The 21,408-nt window shown below is 48.3% G+C and overlaps 1 protein-coding gene and 1 long non-coding RNA gene across 7 annotated transcripts in view; one reads left to right on the plus strand and one right to left on the minus strand.

Annotated features, from left to right (window-relative positions):
- Positions 1-17,363, plus strand: part of LOC140419064 (uncharacterized) — a 205,732-nt gene extending 188,369 nt beyond the window's left edge. For 4 of the 6 annotated variants that reach the window (XM_072502791.1, XM_072502790.1, XM_072502792.1 and 1 more), the window contains 2 exons: positions 11,303-11,418; positions 13,147-17,363. In XM_072502791.1, the coding sequence (XP_072358892.1) occupies positions 13,263-14,300 (1,038 nt within the window). In that variant the 5' untranslated portion in view covers positions 11,303-11,418; positions 13,147-13,262 and the 3' untranslated portion in view covers positions 14,301-17,363. Of the gene's footprint in view, positions 1-7,215; positions 7,278-11,302; positions 11,419-13,146 lie in introns of those variants that run through there. The other 2 variants (XM_072502794.1, XM_072502795.1) reach the window with 2 other exon arrangements.
- Positions 3,801-7,430, minus strand: LOC140419066 (uncharacterized). Its single transcript, XR_011945510.1, has 2 exons — positions 7,383-7,430; positions 3,801-5,448 (listed from the first exon to the last, which is right to left on the minus strand). It is a non-coding gene; the product is annotated as an uncharacterized lncRNA (long non-coding RNA).
- Positions 17,364-21,408: the final 4,045 nt, after the last annotated feature.

Raw genomic sequence — 21,408 nt, forward strand, 5'->3', positions numbered from 1 at the left:
ACCGTTCATGTATAAGAAAGGAGGGGTAACGGCAAATCCGCACTGAGTCTGGATTTCCTCATCTCCCTGAGTGGCTTTTCCTGTTTCTCCATCATGAAGACTGAATTTTTCAAAAAGCTGGTCCAGTTATGTCTCTGGCATTTCCTCTGATTCAGTTACAGTGTCGTTTGTGTCTGTCCTTTTGAGTACACATTACTATAAGACATCCTTCAATCTGGCCTGTTGCATTTGCTGATCCCAATGCCATCTACTCTATATTGGAGAGACAAAGTGCCGACTGGGTGACTGCTTTGCAGAACGCCTTCGCTCCATCCACAAGCTGGAGCCAGACCCTCCTGTCGCTTGCTATTTCAACTCACTGCTCTCAGGTCCACATGTCCAACCTTGGCGTGCTGCAATGTTCCCCTGAAGCCCAGCAGAAAGCCGAGGAACAGCCCCTCACCCTCCGATTAGACATGTGGATTTTACCGTCAGTTCAACAACTTCAGACTGTGAACTCTCTCCTCCCCCTTCAGCACCTTCCACTGATATGTTTTCCCCATAACATTGCCCCCAGCTCCTGAGCAATCTGCTCCCTGTTCCTACTGTCATTTGGAACACTGCTTACCTTTGTTCTGTCATTAACACATTCTAATATCTGAATGCGCCACTATTAGCAGCCTTTTTAGCCTTGATGACTGGCATTTACATTCCCTTTGTCTTTCCATGACATCTTTGTCAATCTTCACCGATGGCCGGCCCTCTATCCAGCCCCAATGTTCCGCTCCCCACCCCCTCCCCTCTCCATCCCAAAAGTATAAATCTGAATAAAAGCAAATTACTGCGGATGCTGGAATCTGAAACATAAGAACTAGAAGCAGGAGTAGGCCACCTGGCCCCTCGAGCCTGCTCCACCATTCAATGAGATCATGGCTGATCTTTTGTGGACTCAGCTCTACTTTCCGGCCCAAAACGAAAGAGAAAATGCTGGAAAATCTCAGCAGGTCTGGCAGCATCTGTAGGCAGATCTGCACGTTCTCCTCTGTAGGGAGTCCAATGTCAAAGAATCATTGGACTCGAATCGTTAACACTGCAATGATGTTACTGTGAAAATCCCCTAGTCACCACACTCCGCCGCCTGTTCGGGTACACAGAGAGAGAATTCACCTAACAGCACGTCCTTCAGGACTTGTGGGAGGAAACCCACGCAGACACGGGAGAACGGGCAGACTTCACACAGACAGTGATCCAAGCAGGAACAGTGAAAGTGATGAACAGCAGAATCCCACCCCTGCAATCACATGTAAACTCACTGCTCTCACAATAGGTGCTGTGACTGAGTGAACCCTTTTCACACACAGGGCAGGTGACCAGACTCTCTCCAACATGAGTGTGTTGGTGTGTCTGAACCTCACGTGTACTTCTCATATTCATATTAAAAAAAAAATTAGAGTACCCAATTCATTTTTTCAATTAAGGGGCAATTTAGCGCTGGTACGCTAAATACCAGAAACATAAGTACGTGAGGCTGGTACGGGAATTGAACCATGCTGCTGGCCTGCCTGGATCTGCTTTAAAAGTCAGCGATTTTGCCCATTGTGCTAAACCAGCCCCTACAGTGTGTTTGGAATCCTAGAATATGGGAATGAAGGAGATGACATGGTGGTTGTTGCATCTGTTGTTTCTGCATGGAAAGATTTACAGTGATGTTCATAAGGACACAAGTAATGGACCGGGTGGAGACCATACGGCTCATCAGGCCTCAGCATTTCTTGCTGGATGTAACCTGCCCGTTCAGACATCATTCTGGCATTCTCTCCTGCTTCTTCTCCGGGCCTTCTCGATCCATCTTATAATATGGAGATATTAGCTCAACAATCCTATGAAGTAAACTTTAGTCTAGTCTCGTGTCACCGAGCTGAAATCCAGTTTTTCTCTGACACATTATTCTTAATGTCATCGCGGACAGGTTAAGAGTGAAAAAGTCAACTGTTTAGCAGTAATGATGTGGCGATGCCGGCGTTGGACTGGAGGGAGCACAGTAAGAAATCTTACGACACCAGGTTAAAGTCCAACAGGTTTGAACAGTTTGGTCTATGGGGACAAAAATCACTTGTTCACCCTAACCTGTTGAGACCCCAATGAGTTCACATCTCACTGTCGTCACTGTTGTCAATCACACCCAGGACAGAACTGTGGTGGAGGGCCCGTACTATTTAGGTGCTGTATTAATTGACTTCATATATTTGTTATGTTGGCCCAATATTACCAGTCACAATCAGTTCGCAAAGCATGATTTATATCCCAATATAGATTTCAATGGCGGGTTAATCACCCAACATGCACTGCAGCTGAGAATGTGCGCGATCCACATTACACAACTTCACACATACGCAGAGTCCGGCTGTGACTGGAGCGGACTCAACCCTGTGAAAGAACACCCCACTCAGGTCCACCCCACCCAACGTGCACATCCTTGGAGATGAAGGGGCAATGTAGCATGGCCGATCCATCTAACCTGCACGTCTTTGAACTGTGTGAGGAAACCAGAGCACCCGGAGGAAACCCAAACAGACATGGGGAGAACGTGCACTATTTTGCAACAGTGACCCCCTTGTTCCAGATTCTCCCACAAGAGGCAACATCCTCTCCACATCCACCCTGTCAAAACCCCTCAGGATCTTGTATCGTCCAATCCAGGTTTTACCCCAAACTTTAAATCTGTGTCCCGACTGCTTGTACGATCAGTGAATGTAAACAGAGTTTCTTTGTCCACCTGATCGAAACCTGGCATAATCCTGTGTCCCTGAATCAATTCTCCCCTCAACCTCCTTTGCTTCCTGAAGAGTGGTGACCAGAGCTTTATAAAGATTCGTAGAATAGAATTAGAACCATAGAATTCCTACAGTGTAGAAGGAGGCCATTCAGCCCATCGAGTCTGCACAGACCCTCCAAAACGGCACCCCACTCAGGACCACTCCTCCACCCTATCCCCGTAACCCGATCTAACGTTTGGACACTCAGGGGAAATCTTTTAGAATGGCCAATCCACCTAACCTGGACGTCTTTGGACTGTGGGAGAAAACCGGAACACCCGGAACCCGGAAGGAACCCACTTAGACACGTGGAGGAAGTGCAAACTCCACACAGTCACCCAAGGCCGGAATCGAACCCCCTCCCTTAGATCTCCAGTTAGCCTCTCTTCGAATGAAAAGAGCCCGTTTCTCTAATCTCTCCTGGTAACTAAAGCCTCTCTTCCCTGGGATCATCTCAGTGAATCTCTTCTGCACCCTCTCCATGGCCTTGACATCCTTCCTGGTGTAAGATCCCCAAAACCTGATCTAATATTCCAACTGCAGCTTCACCAATGATTTGTACAGATTTACATGACCTTTGTCCTTTTGTACTCCACACCCAGAATTATAAAACTTTGGATCCATTGTGAATTTTAAACACTTTATCAACTTGTCTTCCCACATTTAAAAGTTTGTGTATCTGAAACTCCTTTTCGGGTTTTGGAGACATTAACATAACATGGCTGAAATACATTATCATCCAATGTCTGATATAATGTGTGTTATGGGACAGAGAAGTTTAATCTGAATTAGAAACTCAAGCAGGCTCTTCACTGCAGACAGGTCACCATGGAAACGCTGATAAGACATTCCTTCACTGCAGACAGGTCACCGTGAAAACGCTGATCAGACATTCCATTCCACAGAATCGACTCACTGGAAACTCGAATCGGATCGGGGGGAGGACAGAGTTTGTCTGTTATTAACCTCAACATAATCCTAAACCAGAGTGAATAATGGAACAGATTAAATTCTAATGTGTGATGTTTATAGCTACAGTAATGGAATTATCAGAAATAATAGAATTAACAGGCAGGGTAGTTTAGGGAGAATGAGGAAATAACTAAAGAAACGTAACTGCTGGGAACCAGAGAATGTGTCCTTGTAAATCACAGATTAGAGAAATTCCTGCTGTCTTTTCCTCACTTGCTGCATGAACTGTGTTCCGTACTGGCCACCAAACCTCAGGAAAGATACATTGCACTTGGTAACTGTCCAGTACAGATTGACCATGATGAAGTGAGGTTGGTGAACTGAGTGAATCCCTTCCCACACACGGAGAACATTAACGGTCACTCCTCAGTGTGAACAGGTCGATGAATCTCCAGGTCTGATTAAATCCTTTCCACAATCCCCAGATTTCCAAGATCTCTCCCCAGTGTGACTATATATCGTTCGAAAGGTCAGATAATTGGCTAAAACATCATCTACATTCAGACCACGTGAACTGTTTTTCCACACATTGAACAGGGCTCTTTGCTTCCATGGTTAAAGGCTGATGATGTTCATGGCCATGGAGGGATTTGACAACATGAATGCAAATTTTATAATGGAGGCATTGCTCAGTCAGAGCCAGTGTAGGTCAGTGAGCACAGGGGTGATGGTGAACAGGACTTGGTGTGAGAAAACACACAGTCAGCAGAGTTTTGGATGATCTCCCATTTCAATGTGGGGTGAATGGGAGAGGCTGGACAGGAATGTATTGGAATCAAGTCTAAAGGTAACAGGGGCATGGATGAGGTTTCAGCAGCAGCTGGTGTGGGAGTGGACAGGTGACATTATGGAGACTGAAATATCTGGTATTAGTGATGGTGTGGATATGGGGTCAGAAACTCATCTTGGGGTCAAATCTGACACGGAGATTGTGCAGAGTGTGGTTCAGCCTCAGACAGTTCCCAGGGAGAGGGATGGACTCGGGAGTTCGGGAACGGAATTTCTAATGGTGACTGAAGACAATGGCTTTGGTCTTCCCAATTTTTAATTGGAGGAGATTTCTGCTCATCCAGTACCGGATGTGGGATAAGCAGTTTGATCATTCAGTAACAGTGGAGGAATGGCGCGGGGTGAGGTAGAGCTGAGTGTTGTCAGTGTACATGTGAAAACTAACACTTTTGGATGATGTCACCTCGTGGCAGAATTTGAATGGTCTCTCGTCAGTGTGAACTCTTTGATGGGACACCTGATCCCGAGAACTTTTAAAGCACTTCCTGCATTTAAAAGGTCTCTCATCTTTGTGAATCTGCTGGTGTGTCAGCAGTTGGGATGAATGACTGAATCCCTTCCCACACTCTGGGCAGGTGACAGGCTTCTCCCCAGTGTGAATGTGTCGATGGGTTGCCAGGTCAGATGGGTAAATGAACGCTTTGCCGCAGTTCCCACATTTCCATGGTTTCTCCCTGCTGTGACTGCGCTTGTGCTTTGACAGGCCAGATAATCGGCTGAAGCTTTGTCCACACACAGAACATGTGTAGTTTCTCTCCACTGTGAACTGTGCTTTTTCCTTCCATGTTCAAAATCTGATGATATTTAGGTTACGATCAGTTACACGACTGTCAGATTTTGATGTGGTGCTTGGTTGGAGTTTCCCAATTGCACATCCTTCCCTGCTGATACCCTGTGAAATTGAGTTAAAACAGAAAAAAGGGAGTGAGATAGATCCCACAAAACACAAAGGCAGCTTGTGAAGCTGAGCTGAATGAATCTGGTAACTTGTGGGGCCGACACTGGGAAAGTGACCACGAAAACTGTTGAACCTTTTGTGAAAAGTGAACTAGTTGTTAATGTCCTTCAGGGAAGGGAACCTGCCACCCGGCCTGAGACCACACAAGATTCAGGCCTTTGCAAGAACACAAGAAATAGGAGCAGAAGTAGACCATTCGGCCCGTTGAACCTGCTCTGCCATTGAACACGATTGTGGCTGATCTCAATCTTCAATTCCCCTTTCCCGCCAGCTCCCCATCTCCTTGACTTCCTGAGAGACCAAAAATCTCACCATCTCAGCCTTATATATATATTCACTGATGGTCACAGTAACTTCATTGCAGTATTAACGTAAGCCTACTTGTGACAATAATGATTATTAACATCCACAACCCTGTGGCTAGAGAATTTAATATGAGAAACAGAGTGAGAGAGAAAGAGAGTGAGTAGTGGGGGAGAGAGAAAATCAAAAAGATTGATGGAAAGGGAGAGAGTGAAAAAGGAGTGAGGGTAACAGCAAGCAATGGACCAACAACTGAATCACAATTTGACAGAATCTCCTGAACCCTTAACCTCCACCACCTGGATGGAGCAGGACAGCAGATGTATGTGAACATCACCACCTGCAAGTTCCTTTCCAAGACACACACTGTTGAACTTGTCTGACATCCAGTGCTGGATGAGCAGAACTTTCCGCCATTTAAATATTGACAAGACTGAACCCATTCCCTTTCATCCCCGCTACAAACTCCACTCCCTTGTCACCAATTCCATCCCTGTCCAATGTCTGAGGCTGAAGCAGACTGTTCACAACCATGGTGAAATATTTCACCCCTAGATGAGCTCTTGACCACATATCCACACTGTCACCAAGATTGCCAATTTTCACCTCAGGAACACAGCTCGACTCCATCTTTGTCTCTGTTCATCTGCTGCAGAAACCATTATCCATTCTTCTGTTACCACTTAACCAAATTTTTCCAACGCACTCGCAGCCGGACTGCAACATTAAACAACCCCCTCCATCCCATCCCAAACTCTGCTACCCATGTGCTTACTCACACCAGCCCCTGTGCCCACTGGTCTGCAAATGCTTCCTTTAAAAAGGCACACAGAAGTTTAAATTTCTCATTCTTTTCCTCCATGATAATGATCATCCTGATCACTGTAATCTCCTCCACACACACCCCTTTGAGATCGCTGCACTCATTTAATTCCAGCCACTTGAGAATTCCTGATTTTAATCTCTCCACCATTACTGAGTTGCCAAGGCCTCAATTTCAGGAATTTCCTCCTTAAAACTCTCCGACTCTCTGACTCAATTTCCTCCATTAAGATTCTCCTTCAAATCTAATATCTCCTCATGTGGCTCAGTGTCAATTGTTATTTTGTAACGTTTCTCTGAGTCTTAAAAGTTATATTCTGTTCAAGTCACAATATAAATTCGAATTATTGTCACTGCCCTCGGCATATATTCTGCCCCATAAATAAGAATGTGTAACTCAGAGTGAAAGTCTGTCATGAAGACAAATTACAAAAATGTTGCCCCCAACAATGATGGCGACTGAGCCTGCGCTCTGCTGCTCGTGCCCCAATAAAGATGGTGGGTGCGGGCGCGCGTGCGCACTACTGCCAGTGAGCCAAATAACGAGGGCGCATGCGCACCGCTGCCAGTACCAAATAAAGATGGCGGGTGCACAGGCTCGTCTGTAACAAAGCTGCAGCCTCCGCCCAGATCCCCAGGTACCGGTGGTTTATTTTGTCAGATGTTCAGTTTATATAACATGTTTACAAAGCGTGCCTAACAACCCGCATGATCCAGCTCTCCCTCCGTCCCGCCATTCCCACCTTCACGGATTGTGGATCCGAGAAAGAACTTTTCTGCGTCGCCATTAATCACACTGCGCATGCTTCGCTCGGCCCAGTCCCGCCGTGATTTACTCCGATTGGCTGGAGGACCAGTCACTTCCGCCCCCCCTCCCGGACCCGTCCACTCTTCTCCTATTGGTCGCGCGATGCTGTCAACCATTGTCCGGGCATTATGAGGTGTCAGGTGAGAGGTCAGTGTTGGGGGGCGGGGTTTACAAATCCCGAGTGCGGCCCCAGAGCTGAACAATGAACATTCTCCACTCTCACTGTCCGCCACTTCCGGCTTCTCTCCACAAACAACCTCACAGAGACCAGGGGGGAGACACTGACCCAGTGACAATGTCACTGCATTAGTCACCCAGAGAGACAGGAGAATGTTCTGGGGACATTACATTAATAAAATCTGGAATTTAAAGTTAGTCTCAGGCAAGATTGAGCAGGTTCTTTGGAGTGGAGGACAAATGTGGGAGGTGTGGCGGGAGCCCGGCAAACCACGCACATATGTTTTGGGCATGCCCGGCACTGGAAGGGTATTGGAAGGGAGTGACGGGAGTGATTTCGCGGGTGGTGAAGGCCCGGGTCAAACCAGGCTGGGGGTTAGCTCTATTTGGAGTTGCGGAAGAGCCGGGAGTGCAGGAGGCGAAAGAGGCCGACGTTGTGGCCTTTGCGTCCCTAGTAGCCCGGCGCAGGATCCTACTCATGTGGAAGGAGGCGAAACCCCCCGGACTGGAGGCCTGGGTAAATGATATGGCGGGGTTCATTAAACTGGAGCAGATAAAGTTTGCCCTGAGAGGATCGGCTCAAGGGTTCACCAGGCGGTGGCAGCCATTTCTCGACTACCTAGGGGAACGTTAGAGGGAAGACAGATGACCAGCAGCAGCAACCCAGGGGGAGGGGGGGGGGGGGGGAGGGGGGGTTTAGTTTAGGTCAAAGATAAAGGGGTTTTGTTACTTGTGTATTGTTTAAAATTTCTGTATTGTTATTGTTGCGTTTGCTTTGTAAGAGGGGAAAAATTGTTGTTTGGGAAAAAATTTTCAATAAAACATTTATAAAAAAAAAAAATAAAGTTAGTCTCAGTGATGGTCACTGAGGGTCACTGAGAAAATCTCCAATGTCACTGGATTAGGTCAAAAAGGCAGAAAGTAGGAAACTAGTTAGTTTAAAGCCTGTTGTTGGGAAACTGTTAGAATCTATTATTGAGGAAGCAGTATCGGGACATATGGAAAGTCAAACTGCAATCCATCAGTGTCAGCTTGGTTTTGTGAAGGGTATATCGTGTTTGACTCATTTCTTGCAGTTCTTGGAAGATGTAACAAGCCAAGTGGATAATGGGGTCCTGTCGATGTATTTTGACTCCCAGAATACATTTGATAAAGTGTCACATAAAAGGTAATAATCAAGGTAAAATCCCACGGGGTTGAGAGATATTAGCTTGGATAGAGGATTGGCTAACCAACAGACAACAGAGTGGGGTTAGATTTATTGACACATGTACTGAAGAAAATTGTTTTTACCCAGAGGGTGGTGAGGGTCTGTAATGCACTGCCTAGGAGGGTGGTCGAGACGGTTGTCTCACATCCTCTTAAAAAAGTACCTGGATGAAGACTGGCACGTCATAACATTAAAGACTATGAGCCAAGTGCTGGCAAATGGGATTAGGTAGGTGGGTCAGGTTTATCATGTGTCGGTGCAAACTCGATGGACCGAAGGGCCTCTCCTGCACTGTGAAATAAATGAAATGAAAATTGCTTATTGTCACAAGTAGGCTTCAAATGAAGTTACTGTGAAAAGCCCCTATTCGCCACATTCTGGCGCTTGTTTGGGGAGGCTGGTACGGGAATTGAACCGTGCTGCTGGTCTGCCCAGTGTGCTAAACCAGCCCCTCTGTGTTGCTGATGATACAAAGTTCGGTGGCATCACAGACAGCATAGATGATTGCATTATATTGCAAGAAGATATTGACAGACTAGGTCAATGGGCAAGATTGTGGTAATGTAAACAAGTGTGAGGTTATCTGTTTGGAACCAAAAAAGGATAGAACTGAGTACTTTCTAAATGGAAGGAGGTTAAGTACAGTGGATGTCCAAAGAGATTTGGGGTTCATAGAATCTATGGCACGGAGACCGGCCCTTCGGCCCAAACCGGTCCATGCCAACCAAAGAGCTCATCTAGGTCAATCCCATTTGCCTGCATTTGGCCCATATCCCTCTGAACCTTTCCTAACCATGTATCTGTCCAAATGCCTTTACAATCTTGTCAATGTCCCTGCCTCAACTACTTCCTCCGGCAGCTCATTCCGTACTATCCTCTGTGTAAAACCATTGCTCCTTAGGTTCCCATTAATTCTTTCCCCTCTGAACTTAAACCAAAGCCCTCTAGTTCTCGATTCCCCAACCCTGAGAAAAAGACTGAGTGCATTCACCCTATCCATGCCTCTCATGATTTTATACATCTCGATAAGATCACCCCTCAGTCTCCTACGCTCCAAAGATAAAGGTCCTGGCCTGTCCAATCTCTCCCTTTCACTCAGTCTCTTGAGTCCTGGCAACATCCTTGTAAATCTCTTCTTCACTCTCTCCAGTTTAATAACATCTTTCCCATAGCAAAGCAGCCAAAACTGAACACAATACTCCAGGTGCGACCTCACCAACGTCCTGTACAACTGCAACATAACTTCCCAACTTCTATACTCAGTGCCCTGACTGATGAAGGTCAGCACGCCAAAAGCCTTCTTCAGAGAATTTATAGTGCAGAAGGAGGCTATTCGGCCCATCGAGCCTGCACCGGCCCTTACAAAAAGCACCCTACTCAAGCCCACTTATCTACCCTATCCCCGTAACCCAGTAACTCCCACTTAACCTTTTTTTTGGACACTAAGGGCAATTTAGCATGGCCAGTCCACCGAACCCGCACATCTTTAGACTGTGGGAGGAAACCAGGGAACACACGCAGACACAGGGAGAATGTGCATACTCCGCACAGACAGTGACCCAGCTGGGAATCGAACGGGGGAACCTGGAGCTGTGAAGCAACTGTGCTAACCACTGTGCTATCGTGCTGCCCTATCGACCTGTGACTCCACCTTTAGAGAACCGTGCACCTGAACTCCAAGATCCTTCTGTTCCATGATACACCCTCAGGCCTTACCATTCACTGTGAAAGTCCTACCTTGATTTCTGAAATGCAACTCCTCACACTGATCTGTATTGAATTCCATTTGCCATTTCTCGGCCCACTTCCCCAGCTGATCAAGTGCCTGCTGCAATTTTTGATAACCTTCCTCACTGCCGACAATACCACCTGTTTTAGTGTCATCTGCAAACTTACTGATCATGTCTTGTACATTCTCATCCAAATCGTTGATTATAGATATAAACAGCAATCTCCTAGTTACTGATCTCCGAGTTACTCCCTATTTAGTTAATTACTCCAGTTTCTCAAATTTAGAACAGATTCCCAATCAGCCAATCAGCTTTACTCTGAGGTAAGTTATTTATATTTACTGTTCAAAGCTTCTCCTCCCCGGATTCGGGCCAAATCCGCTCCCTGCCGAATAGGCCGTGAATCCCTGAGGTAAGTTATTTATATTTACTGTTCCGAAGCTGCTCCTGCCTGTGTTCGCACCAACTCCACTCCCTGCATTGGTGAGATTCATACCTGGGTGTCTGGAAAATCGTTAGGACAGGAACTGTCCTGTAAGGTAATGAGTCATTTTGCTTCCCAATTGGCCGAGGAAGGCAGTGTGTCACAAGGATGGATGTGTTGACCGATTAATGGCTGGAGGATGGGGGCAGGTCATGTGATCAAAGCTCCAGGAATACATTTAATCAAACTTGGTGAGGAGAGAATGTTTTGAATTTCTATCCTAAACTGACAGTGAGGTTTCTGTAAATTTACAGGATACTGGAAGTAGAGGTTTAACAGACGGGAAACGCAAACCAAACGTCACATCGCGATCTGACAGAGTCACTTGGTTCATTAGAAACTGAATTTCAGCAGCATCTGGGTGTGGAAGGTAAAAGGTTTGTCTGTTCTGTCTGTGAGGGAAGATTTCAGGTCTCAGTGTGACTGCAAAAGCCCCGAGATTCACAAACCCTGGTTCGACCAAACCTGGAGAACTGTGTTCAGTTCTGGGCAATAAACCTGAGGAAGGATAGAATGGCCTCGGAGGGAGTGTAGCACAGATTTACCTGAGTGATATCTGAACCCCCTGGGGTTAAATTACAAAACTAGATTACACAAAGGAGTCAGAGACATGATGGCACAAAGGGCATTCGGCCCATTGAGACCATGCTAGCTCACTGGGGCAATCCAGTCAGTGCCATTCTCCTGCTCGATCCCTGTATGCTCACAGATTTATTTCCCTCAGATGTCTATCCAATTTCCTTTTGAAATCAAATCGTTCATTGTGTCTATTTTCAAACTCCCTCATAGGCAGCAAGTTTCAGGTCATTGCCACTCGCTGTGTAAAAACATAAATCTCATATCACCTCATATCTCCTGTACCTTTTACATACAAACTCAGAACAGGCCACTCGGCCCCTCGAGCCTGCTCAGCATTGAATAAGATTGCAGCTGATCTCATTCTAACGTTAACTCCACATTCCTGTCTACCCCTGATGACCTTTCACCCCCTTGCTCATCAAGAATCTATCCAGCTCTGCCTTAAAAATATTCAAGGACTCGGCTTCCACTGCCTTTTAAGGACGCGAGTTCCAAAGTCTTACAGCCCTCAAGAGAATAAAAAATCCTCATCTCCATCTGAAATGGGTGACCCGTTATTTTGCAACAGTGGTGCCTCGTTCTCGATTCCCCCACAAGAGGAAACATCCTCTCCACATCCACCCTGTCAAAACCCCTCAGGATCTTATATAGATCAATCCAGGTTTTACCCAAAACTTTAAATCTTTGTCCCTGGATGATTAGTGAATGGAAACAGAGTTTCTTTATCCACCTGATGGAAACCTGGCATAATCTTGAGTTCCTGAATCAAATCTCCCCTCAACCTTCTTTGCTGGAACCATTCTGCAAAATCTCCTCTGCACCTTCTCCAAGAACCTTCAGATCCTTCCTGAAAAGTGGTGACCAGAGCTTTAGAAAGATTCATCGAATAGAATTGGAATCATAGAATTCCTACAGTGCAGGAGGCCACTCAGCCCATCGAGTCTGCACTGATTCGCTGAAAGGACACCCTGCCTCGGTCCACACCCCCACCCTGTCCCTGTAACTCCATAGCCCCACATAACCTGCGCATCCCTGGACACTAAGGGGCAATTTATCAAGGCCAATCCACCTAACTTTCCCTTCATTGGACTGTTGGAGGAAACCTGAGCACCGGGTGGAAACCCACGCCGACACGGGGAGGAAGTGCAGACCCCCCACAGACAGTCACCAAGGCCGGAATTGAACTCGGGTCCCTGGCACTGTGAGGCAAAAGTGCTAACCACTGTGCCACCAGAAGCATAGTTTTGGTATCAATATTACTGTTTATGAAGCTGAAGATCGAATTTGCTTTGCCAACTGCTCTCTTAGTATGTCTGTAGATATACAAAATCCCTCTTCACCTCTTTCTCTCTCCTCCCAAAGAGGCCAGTTGGGTTTTTATGACAATCCAGCAGTTTTCATGCTCACTTTTTCCCAGTGTCGGCCCCACAAGTGACCAGATTCATTCAGCTCAATTTCACAACCTGCCTTTGTGTTTCTGTGGGTTCTCTCTCACTCCCTATTTTCTGTTTTCAATCAGTTTCACAGGGTGTTCGAAGGGGAGGCTTCAAAGTCCAGAAACTGAAACCAAGCATCACATCAGGATCTGACAGAGTCCTCAATTTATCATATCCTGAATATCAACGTACTTTGAACATGGAAGGAAAAAGCATCGTTCACAGTGGGGAGAAACCGTACACGTGTTGTGTGTGTGGACGAGGATTCAGTCGATCATCAGGCCTCACAAGCCACAAATGCAGTCACACTGAGGAGAAACCATGGAAATGTGCGGACTGTGGGAAAGGATTCACTTCCCCATCCCAGCTGGAAACTCATCGACGCAGTCACACTGGGCAGAGACCATTCGCCTGCGCTGAGTGTGGGAAGGGATTCACTCGGTTATCCACTCTGTCCACACACCAACGAGTTCACACTGGGGAGAGACCATTCACCTGCCCCAAGTGTGGGAAGGGATTCACTGAGTCATCCGCTCTGTCCAGACACCAGCGAATTCACACTGGGGAGAGACCATTCACCTGCTCCGAGTGTGAGAAGGGATTCAGTGATTCATCCAACCTGCGGAAACACCAGCGAATTCACACTGGGGAGAGGCCGTTCACCTGCTCTCAGTGTGGGAAGGGATTTGCTATTTCAGCCCACTTGCTGAGACACCAGAAAGTTCACACTGATGAGAGACCGTTTAAATGTCCAGACTGCGGGAAGTGCTATAAAAGTTCTGGGAATCTGATGAGCCATCAACGTATTCACACTGACGAGAGACCGTTCAGGTGCTCTCACTGCGGGACTGGGTTTAGACGATCATGTGACCTCACTGCACATCAGCGAATTCACACTGAGGAGAGGCCATTCACCTGCGCCGAGTGTGGGAAGGGATTCACTCAGTCATCCAACCTGTCCACACACCAGAGAATTCACACTGGGGAGACGCCATTCGCCTGCGCCGAGTGTGGGAAGGGATTCACTCAGTCATCCGCTCTGTCCACACACCAGCGAGTTCACACAGGGGAGAGACCATTCACCTGCTCAGAGTGTGGGAAGGGATTCACTCGGTCATTCGCTCTGTCCACACACCAGCGAGTTCACACAGGGGAGAGACCATTCACCTGCTCCGAGTGTGGGAAGGGATTCACTACTTCACCCAACCTGCTGAGACACCAACGAGGCCACAAGTAACCACAGTGATTGGATTTTGCTGTTCCTCACATTCAGGACTGAACCATATTCATTTGGGTCTCTTTCTGCTGATAACAAACTACAGCCCATTTACAGGGGCTAATATTCTGGCTGAAAGTCAAATAAATTGACTTAAGACAATAAGACATAGGAGCGGAAGTAAGGCCATTCGGCCCATCGAGTCAACTCCAGCATTCAATCATGGCTGATTTCAACTCCATTTACCCGCTCTCTCTCCATAGCCCTTAAATTCTTGATTTCTCAAGGAATTATCAACTTCTGTCTTAAAGACACTCAACGTCCCGGCCTCCACTGCCCTCTGTGGAAATGAATTCCACAGACCCACCACTCTCTGGCTGAAGAAATTTCTCCTCATCTCTGTTCTAAAGTGACTCCCTTTTATTCTAAGGCTGTGCCCCCGGGTCCTAGTCTCCCCTGCTAATGGAAACAACTTCCCTCCGTCCACCCTATCTAAGCCATTCATTATCTTGTAAGTTTCTATTAGATTCCCCTCAACCTCCTAAACTCCAATGAATATAATCCCAGGATCCTCAGACGTTCACCGTATGTTAGGCCTACCATTCCTGGGATCATCCGTGTGAATCTCCGCTGGACCCGCTCCAGTGCCAGTATGTCCTTCCTGAGGTGTGGGGCCCAAAATTGCTCACAGTATTCTAAATGGGGCCGAACTAATGCTTTATAAAGCTTCAGAAGTACATCCCTGCTTTTATATTCCAAGCCTCTTGAGATAAATGACAACATTGCATTTGCTTTCTTAATTACGGACTCAACCTGCAAGTTTACCTTTAGAGAATCCTGGACTAGGACTCCCAAGTCCCTTTGCACTTCAGCATTATGAATTTTGTCACCGTTTAGAAAATAGTCCATGCCTCTATTCTTTTTTCCAAAGTGCAAGACCTCACACTTGCCCACGTTGAATTTCATCAGCCATTTCTCCATCCCAGCTGCAAACTCATCAATGCAGTCACACTGGGCAGAGACCATTCACCTGCTCCAAGTGTGGGTAGGGATTCACTCGGTTATCCACTCTGTCCACACACCGGCGAGTTCACACAGGGGAGAGACCATTCACCTGCCCCAAGTGTGGGAAGAGATTCACTCAGTCATCCGCTCTGTCCACACACCAGCGAATTCACACAGGGGAGAGACCATTCACCTGCTCAGAGTGTGAGAAGGGATTCAGTGATTCATCCAACCTGCGGAAACACCAGCGAATTCACACTGGGAGAGACAGTGGCGTCGCGAGCGGAGCGGCCGCGATGAGGAGAAGCTCCTGCTGGTCCACGATATCGCGGTCTTTTTCGGGGGGCTCCCCACTGTTTTAAAAAAAAAAATTAAACTTCTCCGGGGTCAGCCCTGCCTCCCTCGCCCAAGTGTCAAAGCTCCGTTTCAGGGAGCCGGAGGGTTGGAAGGGTGATGGGTGGGGGAAGAGACTGGTCTCGGTGGGTTCGGTGGAGCGGCTGCACGTGGAGGAGGAACGGGACAACCTGAAAGCCGGACCTGAAAATTTGAAAGGAGCAGCGGGGGCGGAGCCAAACAGGCCGAGGCGGCAGGCCCAGAGCCAGGGCGTGATGTCGGTGAGATGTCCCACATCGGATGTCCCGCCTAGAATGTGGTAAGAAGACAAGCCTGGTCCCAGGGACATTCTGGAGGAATACAAAAAAGAAGAGAAAGATGTTTTAAAGAAATTTGGTGAAAAATTTTTTCTCCCTTTTTTTTTTTGAAGGAAGAAAATGTTTTTGTTTTTTCTATTAAAAAAAAAAGAAAGGATTGAAGAAGGTGGAAAAAAAAGGAAAAATAATAAGCCGTTAAAGGATGCGAAAAGCAGCATTGAGAAAGGTTGGAAACACGGGCTCGCCGTTGAATGAGAAGACGAGCAAAAGTGCTGACAAGATGGCGGATGCCGGACCGCGTGGTGGGTCAGCACTATTTACGGTGGAGAAGATGACCGAGGTGATGGTGGTGGAGCTGGAAAAGCAGTTTGTGAGGCACATGGAGGCGTTGAGGAAGGAGACGGTGGTCGCATTGAAGTCATTGAGGGTAGCTGTGGCAAAGACATCGGCCGAGGTGAGAGCAGGGCGAGAAGGTGAAGGAAGTGGAGGCGGCCGTGTCGCAGCACATCGACCAGCTCACCTCGCTGGGGGACGAGCTACGGAGGGTCGTGGAGGTCAACAGAGAACTCTGAGCAAAGCTCGAGGACTTGGAGAACCGCTCGAGGCGGCACAATCTGAGAATTGTGGGCTTGCCCGAAGGGACAGAGGGTCCAAGGCCAACAGAGGACTTCGCTAAGAAGCTGGCGGAGTTGATGGGGGAGGGTGAGAACCCCTCCCGGTACGAGCTGGACCGAGCTCATCGGTCATTAACGCCGAAGCCCAAAGTGAATGAGCCGCCAAGAGCAGTAATTATCTGCTTCCATAAGTACTGCATGAAGGAGAAGGTGTTAAGCTGGGCGAAGGAGAAGCGCGAGGTGCAGTGGGATGCTGCTGGAGTTTGGATCTACCAGGACGTGACGGTGGAGTTGGCAAAAAGACGAGCGGCGTTCTGGCGAGTGAAAGCGGCACTGGACAAAAAGGGGGTGCGAAGCTGAGGGTGATGTATGATGCCAAAGACTTTTATTTCGAGACAGCGGAGGCGGCTGAGGCATTCGTGCGGGCAGAAGGCTTGGGACAGACGTGAGGAGCGGAGCTGGAAGAGGGACTGGGCTGTGATTGGGGAGCTGGAAAATGTATCAATGCTATAACTTTCTTTTTACTGACGTGTATTGTAATTTAATTCTCTTCACATTGTCACAGAGTTCAGGTTATTGGTTGGGTTGATTGGCATTCTGTGTTGCGACGGTTATATCTTAGTTTAGTGAATTGTGTGGGTTGGATTGTTGTTCTTGCTTTTTCTTTCTCTGGGACTGGGTAGGAGGGACCGGTATTTCTTGGCGGGGGAGCCACTCGCGCTAGCAAATTAAAGTCAGCTAGTGAACGGAGGTGAGGTGCGAGGAGGGCTGCGGACATTGGAGCCTGGTTAGCAGGTTTCGATGGGCCTACGAGGCAAGCGGGGGGGGAGGGGGGGGTGGAGATTGATGCTGGGAGATGTTTTTTTGAGAGGAAATGTTGGGGGGGATTTGGGAGGGGGGGGGAAGGGGTTTGATGTTACTGGATAGGATATGGGTCAGGCTCATGGGGCAGGGCCCGGTGGTATGATGATGGTGGATAAGAAGGGTGGGGTGGGGTGAGAGACCCCCAGTTGGGATAGTCATATGGAATGTGAGGAGGTTAGAAGGTCCGGTCAAGAGGTCAAGGGTGCTTGCGCATCTTAAAAGTTTGAAAGCAATGTAAAAGATGTAGCAATGCTGCAGAAGACTCACTTGAGGGTGAAGGAGCAGGTGAGACTTAAAAAGGGCTGGGTTAGTCAGGGGTTTCACTCTGGATTTGACGGAAGGGCTCGAGGGGTAGTGGTGCTGGTCAGCAAAAGAGTACGCTTCCAGATGGAGAAGGTGGTGGCAGATCAGGGGGGTAGATATGTGATTGTGACAGGGAAATTGGAGAGGAGGTTTGTGGCGCTGTTCAGTGTATATGGCCCCAATTGGGACGATGTGGGATTCGCAAAGAAGGTGCTTAGGGCCATCCCCGACATGGACACACACAAACTGTTGGTGGGGGGGACTGGAACTTGGTGCAGGAGCCTAGGTTGGACAGGTCACAGCCGCGCTTGCTGGTCCCATCCGGGGGGGGAGGGGGGGGCAAAGGCGCTGGCTGGGCTAATGGTGGAAATGGGAGGGGTGGACTCTTGGAGGTTTCTGCACCCGAGGGAATGGGAGTACTCGTTTTTCTCAGCAGTCCATAAGGTCTCGCAGATCGACTTTTTCGTGGTGGGAAAGGCTTTGCTGGCTGGGGTAAGGGGTTGGAATACTCGGCAATTGCAGTGTCAGATCACGCTCCACATTGGATGTATATGGTACTGGAGAAGGGGGCAGCGCAGAGACCGGGGTGGAAATTAGATGTGGGACTTTTGGGGAATGAAGTGTTTTTCTTTGACAAAATTGAAAAGGTAATTAAGGAATATGTAAATTTCAACTGTCCGGGTGAGGTGTCGAAGGCAGTTGTCTGGGAGGCTCTAAAGGCGATGGTGAGGGGGGAGGTGATTTTGTTTAAGGCCAGGGTGGACAAAGAGGAGATGTTGGAGCGGCAGAGGGTAATAGATGAGATGTTGGAGGTAGATAGGAGTCATGCAGAAGATGGGGACTAAGCAAAGCTGGAAAAGAGGAAGGAACTACAGGCGAGCTTTGACCAACTATCTACCAGGAAGGCGGTGCGCCAGCTGAGACGAGCAAGGGATGCAGTTTACGAACATATGTTAGCAGGTCAGCTCCGGAGGGAAGCAGCGGCAAGGGAAATAGTTCAAGTGAGGGATAGGGCGGGGAAGTTGGTAGTAGCTCTGCAACTGATTAACAAGGTTTTTGAGGAATTTTATGAGGGGTTGTCCAGGTCAGAGTCACCTGGGGGAGACCATGAGATGCAGGAATTTCTAGATGGGTTGGAGTACCCGAGGTTAGGGGAGGGGAACAGGACTACATGAGAGTGAGCGATAGTGGAGCAGGAGATAAAGGATGCGATTGGGAGGATGCAGGGCCGGATGGGTTTCCGGTGGAATATTATAAAAAATTTAAGGATAGGCTGGTACCCCTGATGGTGGGGATGTTTGAGGAGGCGATAGGGAAGGGGGTGTTGCCACAAACTTTGGGGCTGGCATCGATTTCACTGTTGCTAAAAAAAGATAAGGATCCGATGGAGTGTGGGTCGTATAGGCTCGCATCGCTTCTGAATGTGGACGCAAAAGTATTGGCGAAGGTACTGGCCGGTAGGCTGGGGGAGTGCCTCCCGAAGGTGATATGTGAAGATCAGACGGGGCTCGTGATAGGGAAGCAGCTCTTTTCAAATGTTAGAAGTGTATTGAACGTCGTTATGGCGCCGGCAGAGGGGAAGGAAACAGAGGTGGTTGTGGAATTGGACGCTGAGAAAGCGTTTGACCAAGTAGAATGGGGGCACTTGATGGCAGTTCTGCACCGATTTGGGATTGGACCAAAATTTGTGGACTGGGTAAAGCTACTGTATAAGGAGCCGGGGCCAGTGTCCGCACAAACAACATCAGCTCAAGATACTTTTCTCTCCACCGTGGGACTAGGCAGGGATGTACTATGTCCCCCCTGCTGTTTGCACTTGCGATTGAGCCGTTGGACATCACATTAAGAGGTTTGGGGGTATGGAAAGGAATAGTGCGGGGGTGGGGTGAATAGAGCATAGGGTGTCCTTATATGCCGATGACTTGCTGTTACACGTGTCGGAACCGAGTGTGTCGATAGGGGGAATATTGGAGCTGCTTCGGGGGTTTGGGTCTTTCTCGTGGTATAAACTAAATCGAGACAAGAGTGAGTATTTTGTGGTGTCTTGGCGGTGGGTGGGGGCCGGTGTGTCGGGGCTGCCATTCCGTAGGGCAGGGACTCACTTTAGATACCTGGGGGTGCAGGTTGCCCGGGAGTGGGGGGGAGGGGGGCTCCGCAAGTACAACATTTCTAGTTTGGTGGAGAGAGTGAAAGCTGACCTGGCAAGTTGGGATGGTCTCTGTCGCTGGCGGGTCGGGTACAGCCGGTTAAAATGAACGTGTTGCTACGATTTCTGTTTATTTTCCAATGCCTGCTGATTTTCCTACCAAAGGCTTTTTTCAGAGAGATTGAGGGAAGGATTACTTCATTTATAATGGAGGGAAGGTGGCCAGAGTTAGAAAGATGCTGCTACAGAGGGGAAGGCAGGCAGGGGGTTTGCGTCTTCCGAACCTGATGTATTATTACTGGGCAGCGAATGTGGAGGAGGTGCGGAGCTGGGTCTGAGGGGTTGATTCCCAGTGGGTCAGAATGGAGGAGCGTTTGTGCAGGGGGTCAGGATTGAAAGCACTAGCAACAGCGCCGCTCCCGATGGCCCCGGGGAAATACTCAGCGAGTCTGGTAATAATAGCTTCATTGTAAATCTGGAGGCAGTTTCGCCAACACTTCGGGTTGGGGGCAGGGTCAAGGGAAATGCCGATTCGGGGGAACCACAGATTTGAACCAGCGAAGTGGGATGGAAATTTTCAGAAATGGGAGGAGAAGGGGATTAAGTCACTAAAAGATTTGTTTCTTAGGGGTCGGTTTGCAGGATTGAAGGAGCTGGAAGCGAAGTATGGGCTGGAGCAGGGGGAAATGTTTAAAAACATGCAGGTTCGAGATTTTGCCAGAAAGGAGATACAGAGCTTCCCGGTGGAGCCGGCCTCCACATTACTGGAGGAGGTAGTGTCAGCGATGTAAGGAGCTATTTTGGAAGAGGAGAAGGCACCACTGGAAGGGATCAAAGCAAAGTGGGAGGAAGAGTTGGGAGAGGATATGGAGGAGGGGTTCTGGTGTGAGGTGCTCCGGAGAGTGAATGCCTCCACCTCGTGCACGAGGTTGGGGCTGATGCAGCTGAAGGTGGTATACAGAGCACACCTCACGAGGGCGAGTATGATCCGATTCTTTGAAGGAGTAGAGGATGTGTGGGAACGTTGTGGAGGAGGTGTGGGGGGGATCACATTCATATGTTTTGGCCCTGTCCAAAGCGAGAGGATTACTGGAAGGAGGTTTTTAGGATAATTTCTAACATGGTGCACGTGAAACTGGACCCGGGTCCCCGGGAGGCCATATTCGGGGTGACGGACCAGCCAGGGTTGCAAACGGGTGCGGAGGCAGATGTTGTAGCCTTCGCCTTGTTGATCGCCCAAAGGCGGATCCTGATAGGTTGGAGAGCAACCATTCCACCCTGTGCCTTGGCGTGGTGGGGGGGACCTGTTGGAATTCTTGACTCTTGAGAAGGTTAAGTTTGAACTGAGGGGAAGGATGGAGGGTTCTACAATTCATGGGCATTATTCATTATGCACTTTCAAGAACGGAATAACATCGAACATTAGTTGGGGCGGGTTGGGGGGAGGGGGCTGTGTGTTAAAGGCATCTATGGGTGATCCCTAATTCCTTTTTGTCATTTGTTTGTGTGAACATGGTTTGGTGGGAGGATGGGATTGTTGTTATTGA

The sequence above is a fragment of the Scyliorhinus torazame genome, chromosome 5, assembly GCF_047496885.1.
Source record: "Scyliorhinus torazame isolate Kashiwa2021f chromosome 5, sScyTor2.1, whole genome shotgun sequence".
Lineage (NCBI taxonomy): Eukaryota > Metazoa > Chordata > Chondrichthyes > Carcharhiniformes > Scyliorhinidae > Scyliorhinus > Scyliorhinus torazame.